At 38.2% G+C, this 23,535-nt stretch overlaps 1 protein-coding gene across 1 annotated transcript in view; it reads right to left on the reverse strand.

Moving 5' to 3' along the window:
• UTRN (utrophin) overlaps positions 1-23,535 on the reverse strand; it is a gene marked incomplete at both ends in the record, with an annotated part of 425,527 nt that overhangs the window by 328,895 nt on the left and 73,097 nt on the right. The window contains 11 exons of the mRNA XM_084229017.1: positions 1,636-1,816; positions 1,981-2,219; positions 6,604-6,691; positions 9,996-10,119; positions 13,869-14,038; positions 14,850-15,029; positions 15,311-15,418; positions 18,453-18,554; positions 21,228-21,347; positions 22,520-22,670; positions 23,313-23,494. Of these exons, the coding sequence (XP_084085143.1) occupies positions 1,636-1,816; positions 1,981-2,219; positions 6,604-6,691; positions 9,996-10,119; positions 13,869-14,038; positions 14,850-15,029; positions 15,311-15,418; positions 18,453-18,554; positions 21,228-21,347; positions 22,520-22,670; positions 23,313-23,494 (1,645 nt within the window). The remainder of the gene's footprint in view (positions 1-1,635; positions 1,817-1,980; positions 2,220-6,603; positions 6,692-9,995; positions 10,120-13,868; positions 14,039-14,849; positions 15,030-15,310; positions 15,419-18,452; positions 18,555-21,227; positions 21,348-22,519; positions 22,671-23,312; positions 23,495-23,535) is intronic.

The raw sequence follows: 23,535 nt of genomic DNA on the forward strand, positions 1-23,535 counted from the left end.
AGGTGATACTACAATGTTCCCTTTGTCCCATAGAACCTCTTTGTCCCTGATAAAGGAAACAAAGATCCTCTCAACCAGTCTTCCTCTAATCTCAAGCATGTGGACAAACTGTCATCTCTAAAGTAGCAGACAGGACACGGGAACACCACAGCTGTTCCAGACCACAGAGACAGCTACTACAAGCCAGCCACAACATCTATCCGTCCCTGCCATCGATGTCACAAACAAACAACCCTTATGGAGGTAGGAAAGAGGCTCTTTTGAAGCAGAAAATGGTGAACAGAACTAGCAACAAAAGTTAAGAAATGAGCAGCATCAGTCACAATAACCAAAAGGTGGACACAACTCAAATTTCCATTGACACATGACTAGATTAGCAGAATGTGGAATATTTGTAGGGTGGAAACTAATTCAGCCCTAGAAAAAATACAAATAAAAGGAAATTCTGACACATGCTACCATATGGACACACTTTGGTGTGTTGTGCTAAGTGAAATAAGCCAATAACAAAACAAAAAAGAAAGAAAAGAGTATAATTCTACTGAAATCTGCTATTCTGCTATCTAGAATAGCCAAATTCAGAGAAGCAAAAATTAGAATGGGGGGTATCTGGGACTGGAATTTAGGGGGAAATGGAGAGATGCTGTTTAATGGGGACAGAGTTGCAACTTTATGCAATGAAAAAGTTCTGGAGATTGTACTACAGCGTGAATACATTCAACATGGCTGAACTCTGTATTGAAAAGTGGTTAAAATGGTAAATGTTATGTGAATTTCACCACAATTAAAAAAAATAATTTTTTAAAGTTTAAAGTTAAGAAACTAAATATTTTTAAAGTGCCTACTGATTTTCGTCAAAACTGAAAGTATATTTTAGGACAGTAAATGGAAAAGTGGTACTTGCAAAACATTTCATACTTGATGAACAAAATATGGCGTCCAAATGTCTTTCCAGAAGAAAGGAAGCCTAACACATTTGCCTACGATGTACATGCAGAGATTCCCACAAGCCATTACACAATCTGTTTTTGCAGTAAGTAATGGTATGTTAAATATACAGCTTCTCAGCATGCATTACCAACAGCATTTCATAATACAATACAACTCCTGACTTACAAAATGGCTGAGGAAAATACACAACGTATGAAGGATAAGGTTTCAGATCCTTTCAGTGAACTTTCCAAAACCATGTGTATTCCAAAAGTAAAAACTCTAGTTTTTCAAGCATTGAAAGAGAAACAGAAGTTGTTTTAAAAGAAGATATTGCTAAATTTAAACCATTTTGGGTAAGCAAAATTAAGTGATCATTCATTTATGCCCTTCTAGTAATATTAGCTGACCTCCTTGAATGAAAGGGGAAAATAACACCCTTTAAAAAACTTTATAAAAATCATTCTACCCCGTTAACATGAGTTTAAATTAAGAGGAAGGTGTTTGCAAGTTTACACACATGTGTGAATCCAAGAAATGGCCTGAATATACTTCAACCACCGGACCAATGGCAGACACACAAGAAAACAGAGTTGGATTGTTGCCAAACAAGTAGCTGTACTAAATATTAGGAAGTAATTTTTAAATTAAGGCAAACCAAGATACTAAAATCACATCAGAAGAAAGTGAAGCGAGTAGGTTTACCATTCTCCAGCTGTTGCTGACAGTCCTCTAAATCCTGTTGCACAGCTTGGTAGTGTCCCAGAAAGCTATCAAAAGCCTGCTGTACAAAGTCAGGAGCGGAGGGCTGTGACTTCAGTGCTGAGCACCTTGCACGTAGTGTTTCAATTTTGGGCTGGAGGCTGAGGAGATTTGTCAATTCCCGCTGGGGAAGAGAAAATAGTCACAGAATTCACTGGTGATATGAGCATCCTCACAGAAGGCTAATAAGAACAGAATTAGCCAATAGTTCATGCTACACCTAGCAGCTTCTTTAAATGCTGGGCTGGGCACAGAATTGATTCACGTTCCAGACGGCCGGCTCCTTACCTGACAGGAGTCCCGTGTGCTGGGCAAGGACTGCTGTGGAGAGCCTGCAAAGGGAGCCTGGTGGGCCCTCTCCTTTGTCCTGATGGTTTTCTCAAGCTCATCAAGTTGCCGAAAGTAGGCAGTGATATCTTCTTGTAGCTGGATCTTTCTTGTCACTTCTTCCAACTGCTCAGAGACAGTCTTCCACTCTGTTAATATGTTCTCCAGAACACCTTTTATTTCTTCAGTAGGAAGGCCTTCTACACAGACATGAAGAATAAGCATATACTTCACGTGTTTTACAAAAACTAGTTTGGGGGTTATTGTAGACATTCTGACATATTCAAAAGAATGAGACAATGTCACTTCTAATGACCACTCTCTAAGCCCCTCTTAAAGCAATCACAAAAAAATTATAATGATGCATTTAGAAATAACTATGTTTAATTCCTTGAACAAAGCAGGAGAGGGAGAGCTTGAAATTGCACATCAGGAGTGGTCTGGATGTGGCAAAGGCACAGCAGATGACAATCAACCACTGCTTTTCTATAGAATATGTTTCCATTCGTTGCATCCTGCTACTCTGCCAGCTTCTAGTCTAAGTCAAAGACTGTCTGGACTCATCTGGGTTCTGACATCAGAAGGTACATCCTCTGTCATCAGATAAAGAGACAGCTGACTAGAAAAAGTAGGAGGCAGCTCAATGTTTTGGTGACCAAACCAGAGTCCTGTGAATTGCAAAATGGATGACAAAAATCCCCAGTGCAGGGAGCACCCTGGCATGTGGGTGGAGGGACATCAAACCAGCATTCAGGCCATACCACCACTAAGTCTACCTGGCAGAGACCCACATATGCCCAAGTAACACTGCAAGGGGAGGACAGTCGAAAACACATCGGAACAAATGTGTCACATTTATTACTGATGTCCTATAAATTAATTTTATAGTGGCAACACACCAATTGTGGATTTTTTTATATATGTTACATCCTCAGAACTTATTTCTCATATATAATTTTGTTTGTCTCATTTTTGAACAGTAGAAAATATTTATAGAAATAACAGTTTTATATATACCCACATATAACTTTATATATTTATGTGTATACTGAAGTATTTATATATTATATAATACATTATATAATATAAAATGTATTATATATGATACAGGTATATATTTCATATATAATACACATTACATATATGTGTATATATGTGTGTATATATGTGTATAGATCTGTATGCTTTTATATATATATATATATACACATATATATATATATATATATATAAGCTTTACCATGGGCATTCCTCTAGCATAAAATGCCATCAAATATTATAATATTAGTGAAAAATACCATTAAATCCTTTAAAATTACTAAGAGAAAATGCCATCTTTACTAAGAAAGTCATTTCTCAGAACTACTAAGAAAAAGCTATGAGCATCCTGGAAATGAATCTTTCTTTTCTGTGAGCAGCATACATTTTGAAATGATGGGCTTAACATCTTTATTATCAGAGGAAAGGTAAAATAAAGCAATCATGTTTTGTAAACATATGGGAAAATTCCAGGATAATGAGAACTTAAAAAATGGTATGTAAAACAAAAGGCCACTTATGAGTGACAGATGGTGTATTTTTAAATTTCTGCATCACACTGTACTCTAGGAAAATTAGCAATGCAAGCATGGCATCACATAATTTGAATATATCACCATGTCAGTTGCTGAAGTTCACTGCCCACCATCACGTAGATGATGGAGTACCAGACATGGGGTAAACATGCACACCACAGTCCAAGTTTAATTATCCCCTTAATGGGGTCATAAACAAAACAAATCACCATTTTCCTGACAAACTATCTGAGCAATGGCTGCACTTCTGCAGGGTCATTTCTATTGAAAATGGACAAGGAATAACAGCAGCCACTTCATTTTCATGCAAGGGTAATTGATGCCAAATGAGAGAGAAAATTAAGCTGATAAATAAAATGTTTGAGGTGGAAGATAACCAAACTACCTAGAAAACAGGTAAGACAGAGTTGGCTTTAGTACGCGGAAAACTGAAGAAAATTCTTCAATTGCTTTTTTAGTCACTGGCAAAAGTTCATGATCCATTTACTTTGCTCCTTCAATTCTCAAAATTTAAATTTCCTTCCTCTTGTGATATTATTGGGTTATCGGAAAAGTCATGACATCCTTTTTCTGCTTTTCAAGCAAAAATGCATCATGACTTTTCCCACAACCCAATACTAGTTGGATGGATGTCAAGAAATAACTAAAATGCAATTTGCTTACAAAAGGAAAATTATACACTGTCTTTTTAAGTAATTGTTTTGCTCTCAAAGATCCAGGGTTATAACTTTTCTATTCCTACAGAATATCTAACTCTTAGATAAAGTCAGAATTGGTAGCCTAGCATCTACTTAATTATAAAGAAGGGGTGAAATATACGTATTCCTACCCTTATTCTCACTGACATCACTTTTCAGTCAAACATTACTGGATCAAAGGAATGTTTACAAGCATGAGTCCATCATGAAATTCCACAGGCTCATATACTTTGCAGTCACAATGGGCTCACAAAGTTACTGCAATGCAGTCACAAAGTCACTCCATTCAAACGAGCCCCTTCTCTGTTACATTAGTTGACAAACCCCAGGAATAAGATAAGCTAAACCAAGAAAACCACACGTGGCATAGCATCTGTGAAAGTCAGATCAAACAGACTACTTCATTTTTAGAAACACGTTCATGCTATATGAGATATCACAACACTTAATTCAAATGCATTAGGCAGAAAAGTCCTATCAGACTTCACTGTGGCAGGATTTTTGAAGCAGTTTGAGGAAAACAATGACACAATTATTTGAACATGTTTTACTAAAGAATTTGGCACGCTTATCTAATGGAGTGGGATTCTTTATCTGCCTCCTTACCTTAACAAACTCTGGCCAAATCACATGCTGTAAAATAACTTCCTCCCCATTAATGATCCATTAATTACAATGTGATTTTTGTAATGGGGGGGTGAAATGGGAGCCAGAGAGAATCATCCAAATGTGCTTTCATTTCTGTCCAACATTTCTGAGTTTACAATAGCAATAGGATTAGTCAAATGCAGATAAGTAATATATAATACTGTAAATTGGAATAATGGATAAAAATGGACAAAAGTTGGGGTCATTTATAAAATCACTTTTATTCTCTCATTAACAAAAGGCAGGTACTCCCTCAAAAAAAATGAAAATATTAAACGCAGAACAAGTAGACCCTATTCAAATCTGTGTCCATCTTCCCTAGTTTCTCACCCCACCCTAAAAATGTTAATAACATGCTTTTTAAAATAAACAGAATTTGAAATAACTAAAATACAATTAGAGTCCTGTAATGAATGCATCCCACTGCTACCAACATTCAAGAAAAATGGTAACGCAAAATATGTGATTTCCTATAAATTAAACAACTGCACATTAGATTACAAAACTCATTTCTTTATCAAATATCATGGATTCCCAATTAGTACCCTTGATCTTTTGCAAGTAGAACCACACATGAACTTATTTTCCAGAGTATACATTTTAGCAAAATGTATAGCAAAAGCTACAGTCAGCTAATGAACCCTCGCTTTCTAGAAAAGGAAGCAAAGAAACAAGAGGGTTACTTGACTTGCCCAAGGACACAAAGCTAGAAAAGGCTACAGGAGACCCCAAATTCTCCCCTTTCCCAATTTACTGCTCCTCTCCCTATAACCTCTACCCTTATTATTCTCCCCCACCAATCTCAGAACACTGATTCTATACCAACTAAAAGACACAGAGGAGGGTAAATTAAGTATGCAGACTCATAACTCACATTTACACCAGACTGAGTCCCATGCTACCATGTTGATGGAGAATTGAAGAATCTATGACTATAACCAGCATAAATTCAACTCATAGTTAAATTATTGAAAAAATCAACATGTCAAGAGAAATTATGGAACGTTTGTCTTTGCCCTTAGGTGTCTTCAAGCAAATACTTGAAGGAGCGCTCTCCTGGTGGGATGCCCACACCCAGGGTACCCAGGACATTTAACTAGGGTGTATTTTGAGTGAGGGGGTGAGAGGGAGGGAGGGGGAAGAAATAATTGAACTATACTAATAATCTATGATAGTGGTGCACTTGCACAATTTTCTAAACAAGTGTTATAAACTGGACACGTACATAGTGTGTGTGTGTGTGTGTGTACCCCAAGCATTTACAGAAAATAAACTGACATTTTTTGAAAAGCAGATGGAAAAATACTGTTTTTTTTTTAAAGCAGTTTCCTGGGTATGAAGGAGGATAATATAATCAAAAAGGATGAGGCTTCAAAATCATCTACAACAATGTATTTTAACTGTTCTGCTGAGGTATCACAGTTTTATTTAGATTCCCTGACCCTGTAAAACAGCAGAACAACTCTGCTTTTATCTGTTTTAATCAGCTTCAACATAAAATTTCATTTGAAAGATTCTGCTGCCTATAAGAAATTTTAAAAACCACTTTCTAGCAAAAAAAAAAAAAAGGGTGTTTTCAAATAAATATTTGATAGGTTAAACTTTAATTATTATTCAATGCCACCATCTAAGAAAACATGAAAAAAAAATGGCAAGGGTCTCACCTTTTCCCATATGCTCCAAAAGGATCTGTCCAGTTTGGTTGAATTCTTCCAGTCTAGGGGTTCTTTCTTTCTGTTCTTTCTCTAATCCCTGGAAATAAAGTCCCAATATGCAAACAAATACTGCAAACTTTCTTCTCAATACAATACTGATGCTATTTTAGTTATAATGTCCAAAGATCCTCCCACATTCTCTTTAGGTGTTACAAGGTTTACTTAACCCAGGCTACACTTCAGAACTCCAGAGATGATAAATTTTAAAAGATACATTCAACCAAACAATATAATACTTCAATTTCTTTTATAAGAAAAATATTATACACTATAATTATGAGTTTCTAGTAAGAGGAAATAATTAAAATTAGTGTCTTAAATCCAGGATATCAATTCACATCCATAGCTTCATTATGTGCCATACCATAAAAAATACGACATTCAAAAATAATTAATCAGGAAAAGAGAGAGACACATTTTGAGACTTGATGTCATTTGCTGGTTGTTTACATTACTTCAAGGGTATGACAAAAATTTCAATCACAAGAAAATTCATACAGAATTTTTAAACATGATAATATGCTATCAATGCCCAAACTAGAGTATTTTGTCCTTTTGTTTGAGAAGTGACTCTCATGTTAATTTTAATATTCATGTCTCCATGGTTTAATATTCTCAATGTCCCTCCATCTCAGGGCCAGGAAAAATCAAGTTTTCCAGGACTTGTAAAAAAGGGCTGAGCAAAACCATGGAAACAACATGTATGTGGGTGTGTGCATGCGTGCACACACACTACTTTTCAATTAGTACTCAAAGTAGCAGAATCAAAACTTCTAAGTAACCCAGATTATTTCACCCAGACTACTCAGAGAAAAAAATCCTACTTCTTACGTCTATAATACACTGGCAAGTAAATTCAGCTATCCTATTGTGATCCTCAAGTTAAATGCAATAAAACCACCATTTCTAGCATCAGTGATTAAAAAATATTAACAATAGTCTATAACAAACAGCAATTTATTTCTATTAAACTGTATATCAATGCAAAAAGTCACCATCAAGCTGAGAAAAAATGATCACCTGCCCTAAATAAGTTGATTTTTGCCACTTTTTACAGTCATGGTAGACAGGACTAGGGATTCCCACCCAGATATTTATTACTTGTAATAAGATATCCCTTCACTAGAACAAAATTAAACCAATCTTTCCCTTATTTTTGAGAAAAATTAATTTAAAGCAATGAGTAATTTTTTTTTCATTTTACATTTTTTCCAACACCTTGGTATCTATTACTACTTGTCTGAAGCAAGAAAATAAATGAACTTCTACAATTTCTGGACATAAAATTATTCCTAGATCATAGGGTAGAATTTAACTTATTCTATTTTTTGTGTGACTTGTTCCATAAAGATCATTGTAACTTCCAAGTTCTCTGCTACTTTAAAGCTTTTGAGAATTGGTCTTTCAGCACTTAACAAGTATCAGTTCCTATTTCTATCTCTCCCCACTCCTTGTGCAGAGGACTCCAAGAGGGCTTCCTAGGTTAATCGCCTCCCACGTTCTCCCTGCCCACAGTCACCTTTCCCTCCTTCCAAGAACTTTACTGAGTGCTTAAATTGCAGGGTTCAGTGGAAAATTATCCCCACTTTTAAGCACTCCTAGCAGGCATGTAAACAATGCCATAAATAAAATAAGGGCTTCCACAGAGGTAAAGCAAAGCAATATGGAAGTCAAAGGATGAATCCCTTAACTCTTCTAATGAGGCTAAAGGAGACCCCCTGGAGTAGAGGGTATGCCAGCCACACAGCTCAGAGGCTTAATAAAGGGTCATTCTGAGCACATGGAGAATGCAGGGAAGTGAGGAAACAGCAGGAGGAGAGGGAGGGCTGGGGCTCATGGAGGTGATAAGAGGTGGGAAGAGGGTCACTGGAAGGCCTTGGGCACTGTGAAACATTTTGTCCCCATAGGAATGGGAAATCATTAATTAATTGCAAGCCCAGGAGACACTTGATCAGATACATATTTTGTGTGTGTGTGTGTGTGTGTGTGTGTGTAAATGAAGAACCCTAGGGCTATGAGAATTTAAGAAGAGAAAGATTAACTGTGGCAAATACTGAGACCAAAAATGCAGCCTCTGGATTTGGAAGCCAACAGTCAACAGAGACCTCCATGTAAGAACACATGTCATAGAATGATGAGACAGAAATCTATCTTAACTTCCTCTACAAATATTCAAAGTTGACCAGGCTGACCTCAAACTCTCTACTGCCTTAGCCTTCTGCTACTCTTCCCTGCACATCTAGCATGAAACCGAACAGAATATTTTTTTTAAGATTTATTTATTTATACAAGCACCGGGTACAGTCAGAAGCATGGGAGGGTGAGAGAATTCACCAGAGCCAGAGCAGGGAACAGAACAGGCAGACTGACAAAGAAATACACTGCAGAGGGGAGCAGCGGGTGGCAGGAGAGGTCTGCGCGCCATGTGGGACCCTCACCAGGCAGCTGGGGATCGAACCAGTGCTGCAGAGGCTGCCGGCAGCTTCGCAACACAGCACTCAACTGCTGCACCACCAGGGAGTCCCCGAACAGAGTATTTGCCCCAAGCATCAGCATCACAACACACTTGTTCACCTCCCTGCCTCTGCTCAAGGGTCCCCTGTCTCTGCTCAGGGGTCACCTCTGGACTCCCCCTCTGTAGAGAAAACACTGCAATCCTGGCCTCCCTTCAATGGCTACGGTAGTACCACTTTCTAACTTACATCACTGATATTAACACAGCTCTGTTTCATAAATGTTTTCCAAACTCTTTACAAACTCCACTGCTGATGCAGACTTGCTCAAAGTGTCCAAATTGTTCATGAAAGGATGTGCAGAGACTATGAAACCAGTCACATAAATCACTTCAATCTTCTGTCTCAATTTTTTGTAACACACATAAGGGTACAAAGTAGTGGGGCTAAAATCCCATACATCTTCATAGCATTTCTTTAACAACTGTCTCTTCTCTGAAGAGAATACAGGGAAGACATTTTTAGATATAAAATAGTTGTCTATATTCAGAAAGCAAAACATCTTCAGCATACACAAATTCATAAACTATTCTGTATCTGTAAGTACCAATTAAGCTAAAAAATAGAAATAATAACTGGATCACCTTAAGAAATAGCCCTTCCTGCAGTTCTCAATGGTTAATGAAGGAGAGGGAAGAAAACCTACTCCATGTGGAGATTTGACACAGCCACCAAATCAATTCAAAATTTACTACAATCTTCTAAAAACTACCTATAGCTACATTTATTTTACAGGAAGTCCTTGGATCCCATCATATATTTCTGCCAACAGCAAACATATCCTGATGAAATACTTTTTTCACTTGCTATGTTTGTTTTATGTCTTACCTTCAACTTCTTTTTCATTTCTGCAGTCTCTTGCATCTTCTTATACTCTTTTATCTCGATGGCCTGAATGGTACTCTTTGATTTCAAAATCCAGCTCAACAGCTCTGCACTTACAGCATCAAACCTGATTTAAGATTTAGATGTTACCATTTGTCATTCATTTTCTTCTATTGTTTCTCTCAGCTCAAGACAAAGAGCACCAAACACCCATCAGGCACATGTTTTCAAACACTCCCCACAAAAACTGCCAACCCAAAAATAATAGTAACCACATAAAACATGATCATGCATTTACAACTGAAAGTGTGAAAAGGAATCATATTGTAACATTAATAAATGAAGAGAATAATTAAATGTAAATTTTTTTAACTTTCAAAGAAATCACTTGTACTTTTATAAATTCTTGTGGATGATTAAAAACAGGCTTGGTTAGATAATAATAGAAAGGAACAAGTACAGATATTCCTAACGTTAATGTCTTCTTTATTTCAGTGTGTAGTTATTGAGTCTACCATAGGCCAGGCACTAGATAGGGCTCCTGGTACGAAGGTAAACCAGACACAATCCCAGAGTCTTGGAGCTTCCAGTCTAGGAAGGGCAATGGAAGTAGCTGGCAGTAACAAAAAGATTTGCTGGATGCTAACTCCAGGTATTTGCAAGCATGACACCCAATCCAATCAAGGAAGATTGGCTTCCTAAAGTGGAAAAGCAGTGACTATCCAGTTTTCCTTGCAAAGGGAGAACAAGGAAAGGAGGGCCCAGACTTCACACCCTGCATGCACTTAGGTGTGGTTGGGAAGCGAGCACTCCAGGAAGAGGTAGGTGATAGACAATGTGGCTGAGAACCACAGGACCAGCCACAGCAAGGCCCTGCAGGCTCAGTTAGGGGGTTTGGGCTTAATAAAAGGGCAACTGAGAACCAGTGACAGTTTTAAACACAGAAGTGACTTGATTATATTTATCCTTTAATATTCACAGAAGAGAAAGAACAAAAAGAGGCAAATTGAGGGAAAAGGCTAAGGTAATAACTGGAGCCAGAGCTAGGACTGTGACAGAGGAAAGGAATAAAGGTGAACAGGTTTGAGAGGTTCGAGAAGGTTGGCGAACAGCAGTGAGTAGAAGAAGAGGAGAAACAGCCACTGATCACCATCCATATACCAGGGCCTTTTCTAAGAGTTTTATGTGTATTCACAACTCAAGGAGTTCTCATAAATGCCCTATCAAATAGATATGATTGCTACCCTTTTTCTTGATATATATAGGAATTGAGTCCTTGGAGGATTCAAGTAACTGCCCCAGTTCACAAAACTAATAATAAAATATTGGATGTGGGATTCCAACAAAAGCAGATTATCCTCTTAATGCACCCCCTACCCACAGGAAATCTCAAAGCAAGTTGGATATTTTCAGGATCTTTTAGGTAAGCATAGGGTGTTGCTAATTCCTTTGGAAAATGCAATTTTAAATGTTTCTTGTGAATTCAGAATATTTCATTGAGCTACCTTTTCCTTGAACTTGTATGGGATTTTGGGACATTTAGGGTAAATAATGTGAAGCTGAGTTGCCCCTAAAGCAGTGGTAAACTCCTCCTTCATCTTAGTAGCATATTTCTATTTAATCTTTCAGAGAGCGGTGTGCCATCCAAAGACCACACATTTCCATGACCTGGGGGCCTTAGTTCATCTGTCCTCAATAAGTATGGCAGTGATACGAAAATGATAGCATGAATGATCTCAGGTCATACTAACAGAGTTCAGATTAGGGCAAATGAGTCTCCCTTTATACCTGGAAACCAGCAAAACCTACCACCAAGAAGAGAAAGGGGCAAACAGACCACTATTTCCAAAGCATGTATTATAAACTGTGCTAAGCAGTTATTTAAGACTTAAGTCTACTCAGACAGCCCATTTGTGGACAAGCTAGTTGCGGCTTCTAGAACAGACTGAAGATTTTAAAGGAGACCATGTCACACTAAAACGATTAAGGATAGTCTGGAATTTAAGTCAGTGGGAAAGAGAATATGAAACACATCATCAAATCCTGAAGGGGTACCACAATGAAGAAGTGCAGTGGAGTTCTACGTTGCCCCAGAAAGCAGAACTAGCCCCCCATCGGGGGACTAACAGGAGGGCAGACCATGTCTGGGCATAAAAATAACCTCTCTGACACTGTCTTCTATTGTAATGAAATGAATTGTAGGGACTAAAGCCTTTATCTGTCCAGAAATTAAGTGAAGGGATTTCTGCTACAATGAAATCATGGACTAGAAAACTATGGCACTCACAGTGGGCTGCCTACCAGGCAGACTCCCTCCCAGCCACGTCTGCTTTGATGTCTCCCAGGACACATGTACACACACCCAAAAAGGCTGGACACACACAGAGCATGAGCAAGTGACTGCATCCTGGCAGTGCGAGCAAGGGGACACTTCGCTAACATCTTCCAGGAAAGAGGTTTCTCCCTAATTTAAAGGAAGGCAAATGAGGAAAAACTGCCCTTCTTCCTAGAAAGAAGGCTCTGCAAGGTTGTTCCACCTGAGCTGCAGCAGCACTTGGGATGAAGCGTAAGGGTGAAAGCCCACATGCTGAGGAAGACAGAGGCTGAGGCAGGGAGGCTGACCCATACCACCCCATTCACCTGTGGTTCTGCTGCGTTCATGTAACTCGAGGCATCAATGCCCCCACTGCTGAAGCCACTGGAGAAACATGCTCTGCTTCTTACTGCCAAATGCACTGTATCCAATACAGTCATAGTTAAACTAAGATTTTTAGAGTTACACGCTCTAGTCTTTTACAAACTTCCTTGCTTCCAAAAGCACAAAGTCAGCCCTGGAGAGATACTGCTAGCAATGCCTGGCAAAATGTAAACATTCAGGAAATGAAAGAGCTGAGATCACAGTAACAGGAGAAGCTTCGTCTTCCTGTGCTACCTCTACTCCAGAAGAGGAAGTCCCACAGGAGGTGTCTGAAAGTGCAGGGAGAGGGAGGAGGCCGAAACACAGCCCTATCATCAAAGAATAATCTCCTGGTGAAAGGGGAGGTCTGCTTTGTCTAACAAAAGCTAAACCAAGGACATCATATCACTTCTATTCAGGCCCAAAATAACTGCCCATTTGCCCAGGCTCTGGGATTCTACTGTGAAAGGCACAGAAAACTGCTACTCAAGGGCTGTTTGAAGATGGACTGCTCTGATGATGTGAGGTACAGTCCCCAGACACAGGCCAGCTAGCACACCATCTAACGTTAGTGAAAGCTCAATGTATGTCAGCTGAGATTATTCCTCTTACAAAGATCCAGTTTTTTTTAATCAATCGAGAAAAGACATCCTATCCCAAAATGGGTCTTTAAGTCAAACACAAAGAATCTGTTAATGAATATGATTAAAAGAACAAAGGAAGAAAGAAATCATGAAAAAAAGAGTGGGGGAAGAAGAAAAATAAAAAGGAGACAAAAGGCATTCTTTCCTGAATTAATTTTTTAATGACATGAAGAAGGAGAGTCGTAAAGAGTGAGATTATCTAAAGCAAAATTGCTGGAATCATGACAGAGAGAAAAAAGAACAAATAATAAGGAATCCTGGAGAATCACATCCTTCCAGAAGAAGTGATGGGAAATGGAGAGAGAAGGATTTCATCACATAGTTTTCCAAATTGAGCACACGATAAATAAAATCAGCCAAGGCAATTTAAATGCTTAGCCAGAGTGAAATAGAATATTCAGATGATTCAGGGGCAGTGAGTGGTTTAGCAGTGGAATTTCTATAACTACAATGCCTACATTTGCATATAACTAGAGATTAGTACAAGATAAATACAGATCACAAAATACAGTATGTGCAATACTGGGTTTGGAAAATTTCTCTATCAGTTCTCACTTTTTCTTAGCTTCTATATCCACAGGAATCTGTCTCTTCTTTGGGGGAGGAGGCGGGGGCAGTTCTTGCTTCGTTCTTTTTGTAGTTACTTGTTCCCTTATTCGAACAGTCTCCAAAAGATCCTTCTGAGGAATTTGGGACATCCCCAGCTTTGCAACAGCCTGAGTCACCTGAAATAAAAATCAGCTTAGTTTTAATGTTTTATCACAATTTTATTGAGATGTAACTCACATGTCATACAATTCCCTCTTTGAAAACACCATTCATTGGTTACCTGTATATTCAGAGTTGTGCAACTATCCTCACTTTCTATTTCAGAAGAGTTGTATCACCCCAAAAAGAAAGCAAGTGCTTATTAATAGTGACCTAGCACTACCACTAACTTACTTTTTAACCCTACAGATAGGCCTGTTCTGGACATTTCATATAAATAGAACCACAGTGCATGTGATCTTGTAACTGGCTCCTTTTACCCAGAACAATGTTTTCAAAGTTCATCCATGTTGTAGCATAAAACAGTATTCCATTATTTTATTGCCAAGTAGCACTCCATTGTGTGATCCAACCACATTTTGTGTTTCTATCCATCTACTGATGGAAACTTGGGTTCTTCCACTTTTTGATGGTTATGATTAATAGTGATATGAACATTCGTGTACACACTGAAGTTTTATTTTTGATCAATTCACTAAAATATTTTATAATAAACAAAAATATTTAAGATTTAAAGACCGTGTAATGGATTCATGCCGGTTATCAGTTACTCAGGATTAAATTATTGGCTACAAATAAGTTTTTAAAGGTCAATTAAAATTTACTTTAGAAAAGTAAAGATTCACACTTGTCAGTTTTATTGTAAACCAAGTATAACACACTAACTTTTTAGTTTACATACTACTCTTTTATTCCATAAATCTAAAACTAACCTGAACATGTAATTTCTACTTCATAGCACAATAAATTGTCCAAAGCAAAAGGTACCTGGTTGGAAGAATCTTCTAGTCTCTGAACCAAAGAATCCCACCTCTGAGTCAGTTCCTCTGAGTCATTGTTGATCTTCGTAGATGCCTTGGGATTATCCAGTAATTGACTGATGTCCTGGCCAATCTCACTCAGCTGATCCAATGCTTGCCGCTTCATTTCCATGTCTTCCTTCAAAATCTAGCATTTCAGATTATCTATTAGATCACTCCCTCTCATAGGACTTACATTCCTTTTCCCCAGTCAGGAAATGTAAATATGTATATTTTATAGTAAAATTTACACACTATGCAGTTCCCTAATGCTAAAACCTAAGACTCCTGGTTCTAGAACATTACCTAGCAACATTTTAGTCTTGGATACTAGGTCATATTCTGCACTCACTGAATTGCATTAACCGTTGATAGAAAACATGAAGGTATCATGGCCTTACAAGGCAAGCTGACAAAGATGGTACTCACAGCCAGTCGCCGAATACTGACGCTGAGTTCCTTTTGGTCTTTGAAGTTGGTCGTCTGCACTTTATTTAAAGCCTCTTCTTTTTCAGTTAACCAAGCTTTCAACAAGCACTACAAGCAATAAGAAAGGTTAGAAATATATTTGGGGGATCATTTGTATTTAATTCAATAAAGTTTCCAAATCTCTAACTTTCATGTAACTAAAGGCGTCACCCTTCCCTAGCATAGGAACTTCAAACACCTAAATCTGAAGCATATCTGATCCAGAAGACATTTTTCTTTAAAAGTCTTCTCAGATTTTCAACTTGACATAAGCCCCTAGGTGACTCAACCTAATTTTCAGGGAGGCAGGTGAATCTAAAAGGTTAAACCTAACTCGCCTAATCTATAAAGGAATCAAATTATAACCCTCCAGAGGATGAAGGAAGCTCAGAAATTGTTCTGCTGGGTGCCCTCATTTTGGAAAGTTAACAGGAGGCCTACATCAAGCACCCACACCCCAAAGTCAGTTGTTTACCCAAGGCACAGGCAGGAAGACCACACTAGTGCTGCAGATTCAAGAGCAAGGATGTGAGGATGGTGGGAAGCCAGCACAAAGATAGTGAAAGCCCACTGGCCAACAATGCAGTTGTTTTAAGCAGAAGATATTTAGCAACGTAGCAAGAAAACCTTGAAAGAGGGGCAGAAAACTATCATGGCACATTGGGTTAATTCTTCCCAAAATCTTCCCTATAGAGTTAGGAGGGAAAAAAATCTTGGTTTTATTTTTATAGTGAGATCAATTATTTTTCTAGTTGTTTTATTTATTTATCAGTTTATTTAACAACTACTCCTTGTGTCTCTATTTTACACACACACACAAACGGTAAAGAATATCAAGACTATATGGATCCTGTGTTCAGTATAAGGGTAATAAGACATACACAAAAATGCGACAAGATAGAAAGTGCAGACACCACAAATATAAATATATCCTATTTAAATGTATCATACATAAATATATATAAATGTGTAGCATACGTAAAACTTAGTATATAAAATTATTTTTAATTCCAAAGAAGAGATTATTTCCAATTTCAGGGTATCAGGGGAGGGGATGGGCACTTATAAATGACTTCATGGCCCTTGATGGATGATGAGACTTAAAAATGATGAGATTACTGTTCAAAAATGAATAACCATTTAAGAATATAAAAAAATAAAACTGATGAGATGAGATGGGTAAAAGGCATTCCATAGCAGATGTCATTAAAAAAAGGGTGGGGGGAGACTAGAAAACAAATGAAATAGTTATCCTTTCAAAAACCACCAACCAAAACAAAAAGCTATGAGGCACCTACAGTGTACTATGCAGGCAGAACAGAGGGGCGGCCGAGAGCCAGCATTCTTTCTATGGTGTTGACTGTCTAAGAACAGACTATAAACTGAGAACAGGGTCTGAGCTCATGGAAGGACAGAGGGAAATTAAGGTCACAATGAAACTTGGTAGAAGCTGCAGACGTTTGGAATTAATTCTCACAGCAGACCATCTCTAAATTATCTTCAAACCCCTTGAAAGACTTTGCATTCATATACAGTATATTTGATCCCCTGCTATGCAACCTGCAACCGCAAATTATCTACATCATAAGGACTAGTGCTGTGTTTAAGTCCAGATTACAACAAGGGTTCTCCTTCTATATTTATGGCTTCCACAGAAACCCACTCAAAAATCATTTTAAAACATAAAATAATAAATGTCCAAAATACTAGCCACTTTTTAAAAAAATAAATATTTTTATGACCAAATTAAAATTATATCCAAGTTTTGGATTATTTTATTAACAGGAGAGTAACACGGTAGTTTCCTCTAGCTATCAATGTCTCCTATTATAGAAGTAAAATGTTAACTAATCTATGTGACTCTTTGGCATGGAAACAAGGTCCAAGTCAATGCAAATATTTGTAAAGTGAAGTGTAAATATTTCAAAAATCAAAATCAGTTCCATTATGTGATTTTTAACAGGAGAACTCTGACCGAAGATGGGGCTGAAGGGGGCGTTACAAACAATTTATGTTGAGATAAATTTTGCAGCCTACTTTTTTAAAGATTTTTTTTTCTACTATGATATTAGTAAGCCACAAACATGATACACTGTGTTTATCCACTGCAAAAATTATAGCTGCTTTTTTGTGGATGGAAGTGAAATGCATGTAGAGAATCAAAATGAACACAGGAATAACACTATCTGATGATTTTAAAAACCACAACTGTTTGGGGTTTGGAAGAAAATTTTGCATTATTTATATTCTGTTGATGATTGCTTTCCTGGAAAGATGGACCCGCTACTGTGACTGAAAAATTAAGGTGTCAGCTTTGTGCCAAAGGTTCACTTTCTGAGCCCATCATGGGGAAAAAAATGTACAATTAGCTGTGTGTTATATCAGTGGTGTTGCTAAATAACATCAATAATTTCCGATTTAATGTTAAAAAAATTTGTGTTTTAAAGTTCAGAAAGTATTTGAGTGAATTTATTTATCATTATTTACTGAACACAAACTGGATGGTAGGCACTTTGTGGATAAAAGTGTAACACAAAAGCAATAATGTCAAATTAGTCAAGAAAACAGAGCATCTAACTACTAACATTCTAAATAATGAACACAGATCAAACTGCTATTACAATGGAGTCATATAATTTGATGTCTATGAAGAAGCTGATCAATTATAAAATGGATAAATATCTGATTTTAAAAAACAATAAAAATGTTCATAGTTTCTTTTCAAAGAAAAGTAAACAAGACAGGGGTCTCCCCGGTGGCACAGCGGGTTGAGCGCAGCGCTGTGAAGCTGTCTGCAGTCTCTGCGGTGCCAGTTCGATTCCCAGCAGGTCAGGGAGATACCCACATGGTGCAGCAGATCTCTCCTGTTGCACCTGCTGCTCCCCTCAGCAGTGCTTTCTGTCTGTCTGCCTGTTGTGCTCCCTACTCTGTCTCTGGTGACTCCTCTCACCCTCCCACGCCTCTGGCCTATACCCCAGTTCTTGTATAAATAAAAAATAAATCTTAGGAAAAAAAAGTAAACAAGACAACTTCTCTAAAGTGATAATAAACATGAGTTAGTTGACACCATCCATTTTACTCCTGATGAATAACAGTTGCACACCTGTTCTTCCAATAATTCCTGCCACAACATATTGATTTCTTGCAATCTATTCCAGCGCTCCTCAGTCCAACGGCACACTGCTGTCCAGCGTTCACCAAGCTTCTAAAAAAGGAAGAAACCATCCTTTGTCAGCTAAGCCTTCAGAGAAATTTATCACCATCCTTAAAGAAATTCATGGCATCATTGCTCTTTATTACAAAGCAGCCAGTTAAAAAAATACTTTTATAAAAGTTGCTTTTAAATACTATAAACAAGTCCTTTAATTGTACAAATGAGGAAAACTAATTTCCATAGAATTTAATCAATGAGTTCATATTCTGTACTTAGAAAGTGATATAACTAGAAGTCTTATCTTTTATCTTTTAACTCCAAATTCCTACTCTTTCCAATTCATTGTGATTTTTTATTATGAGAACCTGACAATTTTACAAACATCCTCAAAAAATACCAAGCAAATTCTTTTTTGAGCTTAAAATGTTTCAGGCTATTAGAAAAAAAAAATGCAGTATATCAATTATTTCTTACCCACCCATTACACACCACCTATCACATGTTATATCAACATTATGAAACAATTTTAACCTTATGAATCTATATTTTGAATGAATTCCTACAAAATAACAAATGGTTAACTGATGTGTTCTGTTTACATTGCATGATCCATAGAAAATTCCATAAAAATTAGCAACAGATTCTTACAACTATTAGCAAGACTAAATAAACTTAACTAATTTTCCCAAAAACTAATTCTTCATGAGACTTTGCAAATAATTTTATGACCATTCTATAAATAATGGGTAACATATGTTAAATTTTATTTCTACATTGCTTGCAGATAAATAAGAATTATTTCATTCATACTATACTATCTTGATAGCTAATAATATAATAAGTTTTAGAATGCAAAGGGTAGAGAAGGTAGAGCCAGAAGATAGGGCTTCTGTCTCATTGTCTATTTAAATCCCAGTGGCATCATTTAACCTCTCTGAATTTCAGTTTCCTCACAGGAAAGACATGAATGTTAACCTCTTTGGTTACTATAGTAACTAAATGCTACAACAAGTTCCCAGAATCACTGGCCAGCTACACTGATTTACAACACTTGGGTTTAGGGGCTACCTTACCTGTATGTTTACATCTCTTCTACACACTTAAAAAGAAAATGCACATTAAGATATCATATCCACCACTTCTGATCAACTTCAACATTACAAAAGAAAGAGCATGTCATATGATGAAACTCTAGTGTGAAAACAACTAAAAATCACAAACTGGCAATATCATATCAGGTATTAAAGTATTGTTCAAATAAAATACCAATAAATCTCTTTAGACATATTTATAAACATACACTATAGCCTTTGTGCAAAAAGAAGCAATGTGGAGGATTCCCAAAACTGTTGATAAATTCACACACTGATCTACCAAAGAAAAAGGCATATTAAATCTAACATAGCTGCAATTCTCAAAATATAGTATGTACACACATTTTTTTTTTTTTATATAGAGGCATGTTTTCTTTCTTTCTTTCTTTATTTGTTTGTTTTTGTTTATACATGCACTGGGTACAGTCAGAAGCGTGGGAGGGTGAGAGAATTCACCAGAGCCAGAGCGGAGAACAGAGCAGGCAGAAGGACCGAAGTACACTGCTGAGGGGAGCAGCGGGCGGCAGGAGAGGTCTGCACGCCATGTGGGACCCTCCTCTGGTGGCCGGGGAGCAGCCGGGGATCGAACTGGCGCCACAGAGGCCGCGGGCAGCTTTGCAACCCAGCACTCAACCGCTGCGCCACCGGGGAGGCCCTGTACACACATTTTTTTAAGTGCAGATTTAGTGGGCCCCAATTCCAGGAATTTTGAGGGGCATGGTAACCAGGAATCTGCATTTTTACAAATTCCTGAAGTGATTCTGAACAAGAAGTTTGTGGTCCACTTGCTGAGATCAGTTCCTGAGTTTCCAAGTCTTGTTAACATGATCCACAAGTGGAGCACTTATTACAGCCCTATCCATCACCAAAAGGCCAAACTGAAGGGCCATGTACCCCTACAACCCATATGCTATGGAATCTCAACTGCAAAGTACAACCTAAAGTAGGTTATTCTACTCTTCTAAATAAACAATGAGACAGGGCATAAACAAGAGGTGGGGGGGGGACCTCCCTGATGGCACAGGTGATTGAGCGCAGCACTGTGAAGCTGTCGGCAACCTCTGCAGTGCTGGTTCAATCCCCGCCGGCCTCAGAGCAACCCACATGATGAGCAGACCTCTTCTGTCTTGCCCTTTGCTCCCCTCAGCAGTGTATTTTGTCAGTCTGCCTGTTCTGTTGCACACTCTGTCTCTGATGAATCCTCTCACCCTTCCATGCATCTGGCCTGTACCCCAGCTCTTGTATAAATAAAATAAATCTCAAAAAAAAAAAGAAGAGGAGGGGACCTCCCTGGTGGCGCGGGTGGTTGAGCACAGTGCTTTGAAGCTGTCTGCAGCCTCTACAGTATGGGTTTGATCCCGGCCGGGCTGGCGAGATACCCACGTGGAGCAGCAGACCTCTCCTGTCTCGCCCACTGCTCCTCTCAGCAATGTATTTCAGTCAGTCTGCCTGTTCTGTCCCCCACTCTGTCTCTGGAGAATGTTCTCACCCTCCAGCACATCTGGTCTGTACCCCACTTCTTGTATGTATAAATAAATAAATCTTTAAAAAAAAAAAAAAGAGGAGGAATATGTACATTGCTCTCAGTTCACATGTGCCTTGGGACCATCCTGTTATGCAGGGTCCTTACCTGTAACTGATCTTCCAGCACAGTTGTAGCACTATCCCCACTGTTTTCATCAACAATCACCACCATGTGAGTTAATGAATTTACCTTCAGCTGTTCAGCCTCAAGATCATTTTGCAAACTCTAGAGAAAAAAAATTAAGACAACCTATTATTTCTACTCTTTCCCATTTACCTATTTAATTCCACTCAGTTGTCAATAGTAATTAAGGACACTTAATGAGGCCATCGTGTTTAAATTTCCAATCATTGCACTAAGTGTTCTACTAATGAAACAAGCCGTTGTACATCTTTACATTTCATTATGAGTCAAAGCAGTTTGAAAATGCAATGTCATAACAAATTGCAAATGTATGTCATCACATTTATTCCAAGTTCTAGTTAAAATATATGTGTGTATGCATATACACACATACATACACACATTTATATACACATACACACACACAACATAAACAACTTGAGTGACTATATGGAAATTAAGAACATAGAATTGGTAAGTCAAAAAAGTACTGAACTTAAATACATAGAGTCAGAGATCATTTTTCCTAGTGTAGCATGGTATAAAGTGAGCGATAAGTCAAAATGCTATTTGAGAGTCAGAATTTAATCTGATTACCCAGAAAAGCAATAAAAGTTATAGGATGCCTTCCAGTCTCACCTCTTCCCTGGGAGCAGTCTTTGGATATTTTTTTATAGGGAGTTTATTTAAATACTATCTATCAGGAATGTTATCAGAGGCCTTGAGTTGTTAATGAATTTCTAAAGCTTTATTATCAATCTATATATTCCATTGATCAATAAAATTTTTCAAGCAATTTGCACAGGCTCTTTTACTCTACATTTTCTTATCTTGACTAAAATATTATCTCCTAAATCTGACCAAATTGAAATGTCCACCAAATTTTGGTTCCTTGTCTATTGCCTGTTACCTTCCTGGATCAAAGCAGCAGCAACGGGTTTCCTTAAAGAATGCAGCACAGAGAAATGAGGGTCTGCCTCTTTAGCCCCACATTGTGTGACCACTAGCACGCTCCAGCTGCCCCGTCCTTTAAGGAAAGCCATTGCTTCTTCCACTTCTAGGCACCTTGAGAATCTCATGAACGCCATGTGCTTTCATAAGAAAACTATGTACCCAGTAAGAATCTGAACCTGCAGTTGCATCCCTATGTGCTTTTGGGTAAAAGGACACTGAAAAGTACCCCAATTCTGCTCTAATCACAGATACCCCTGAGTATACTAAGCACAGTTTTTTCAAAATTGATATGGTTTTGAAAGAAATATGAGAGCAATTACTTTATGATCTTCTAGCAGCTTCTGCAGAGATTTTAAATCATCGTCCAGGGGACAAGTTTCCATCTTCTGGATGCGTTCCTCTGTGAGAGTTAACCAGGCGGAGAGCTGCTGCAGCTGCTGCTTCTGCAGTTCCATCAGTGCGTCGTGCAGCCTGTGGGGTGGGAGACAGCATCAGCCCCTCTCTGAGGGACACAGCCTATCTAACGTTCAAAGTTAGCATCTGGCCCTTCAATATAAAAACCAGCAAAAGAAACAACTCGTTTTCTTCCTAAATGGAGTGAATTAGAGGCAGCCAAAGCATGCAACTAGCAGTGCCCTTTATTTATATCAGAATCATTATTCTTTGACCAGGAAGTCCTGCTTATAAAATAGGTGGAAGTTGCAATAGAATGCAGTTTGATCCTTAACACACAATACATGAGATAAAATGTACCATGAGGGACAAACTGCATTTAAAGATGTTACAAAATGGAACTGTGGATAAATTCTACATGGTACCATCTTCCTATAAGGTGAACGGCTAGCCGACTTTTATCCCGGGCATGGGTAAGTGCGATATGCAATGTTTTCCTTCCCCTTTTTGCTAACTTCTATAGTCCAACCTTTACCTTTTGATTTGGCTAACACATCAAAGGGGAAACAAAGGTCATACAAAATTCCAGTGACGGTGCAAAAACAGTAGAAACTGTACAAAGTGAGTTCTGTCATTATCTTGGTCTCACAGACAAGCAAGCTTTTGCTGGAGCTGGGTGGCACAGTCTATGGGGTAAAGCCATTTCTCTGCCTCACTCACCGGGACTGTCTGTTCATGCTCGCCACTCTCAGTGCCTCCCATCGGGCATTCAGCAGGGTCATTTGCTCCTGAATCTCAAACTCCTCTTCATCAGACAGTGTCCCCTGTGTTATCAGCTGGTTTCCTGCCTGCAGGACATTCCCCACACTGCTCTGGTGTGCCGTCAGCTCCATCATGAAAGCCTGGAAAGGTATGTCATAATGACTCATGAGCTGCTCATTGC

Source organism: Talpa europaea, assembly GCF_964194135.1.
Source record: "Talpa europaea genome assembly, chromosome: 2".
NCBI lineage: Eukaryota > Metazoa > Chordata > Mammalia > Eulipotyphla > Talpidae > Talpa > Talpa europaea.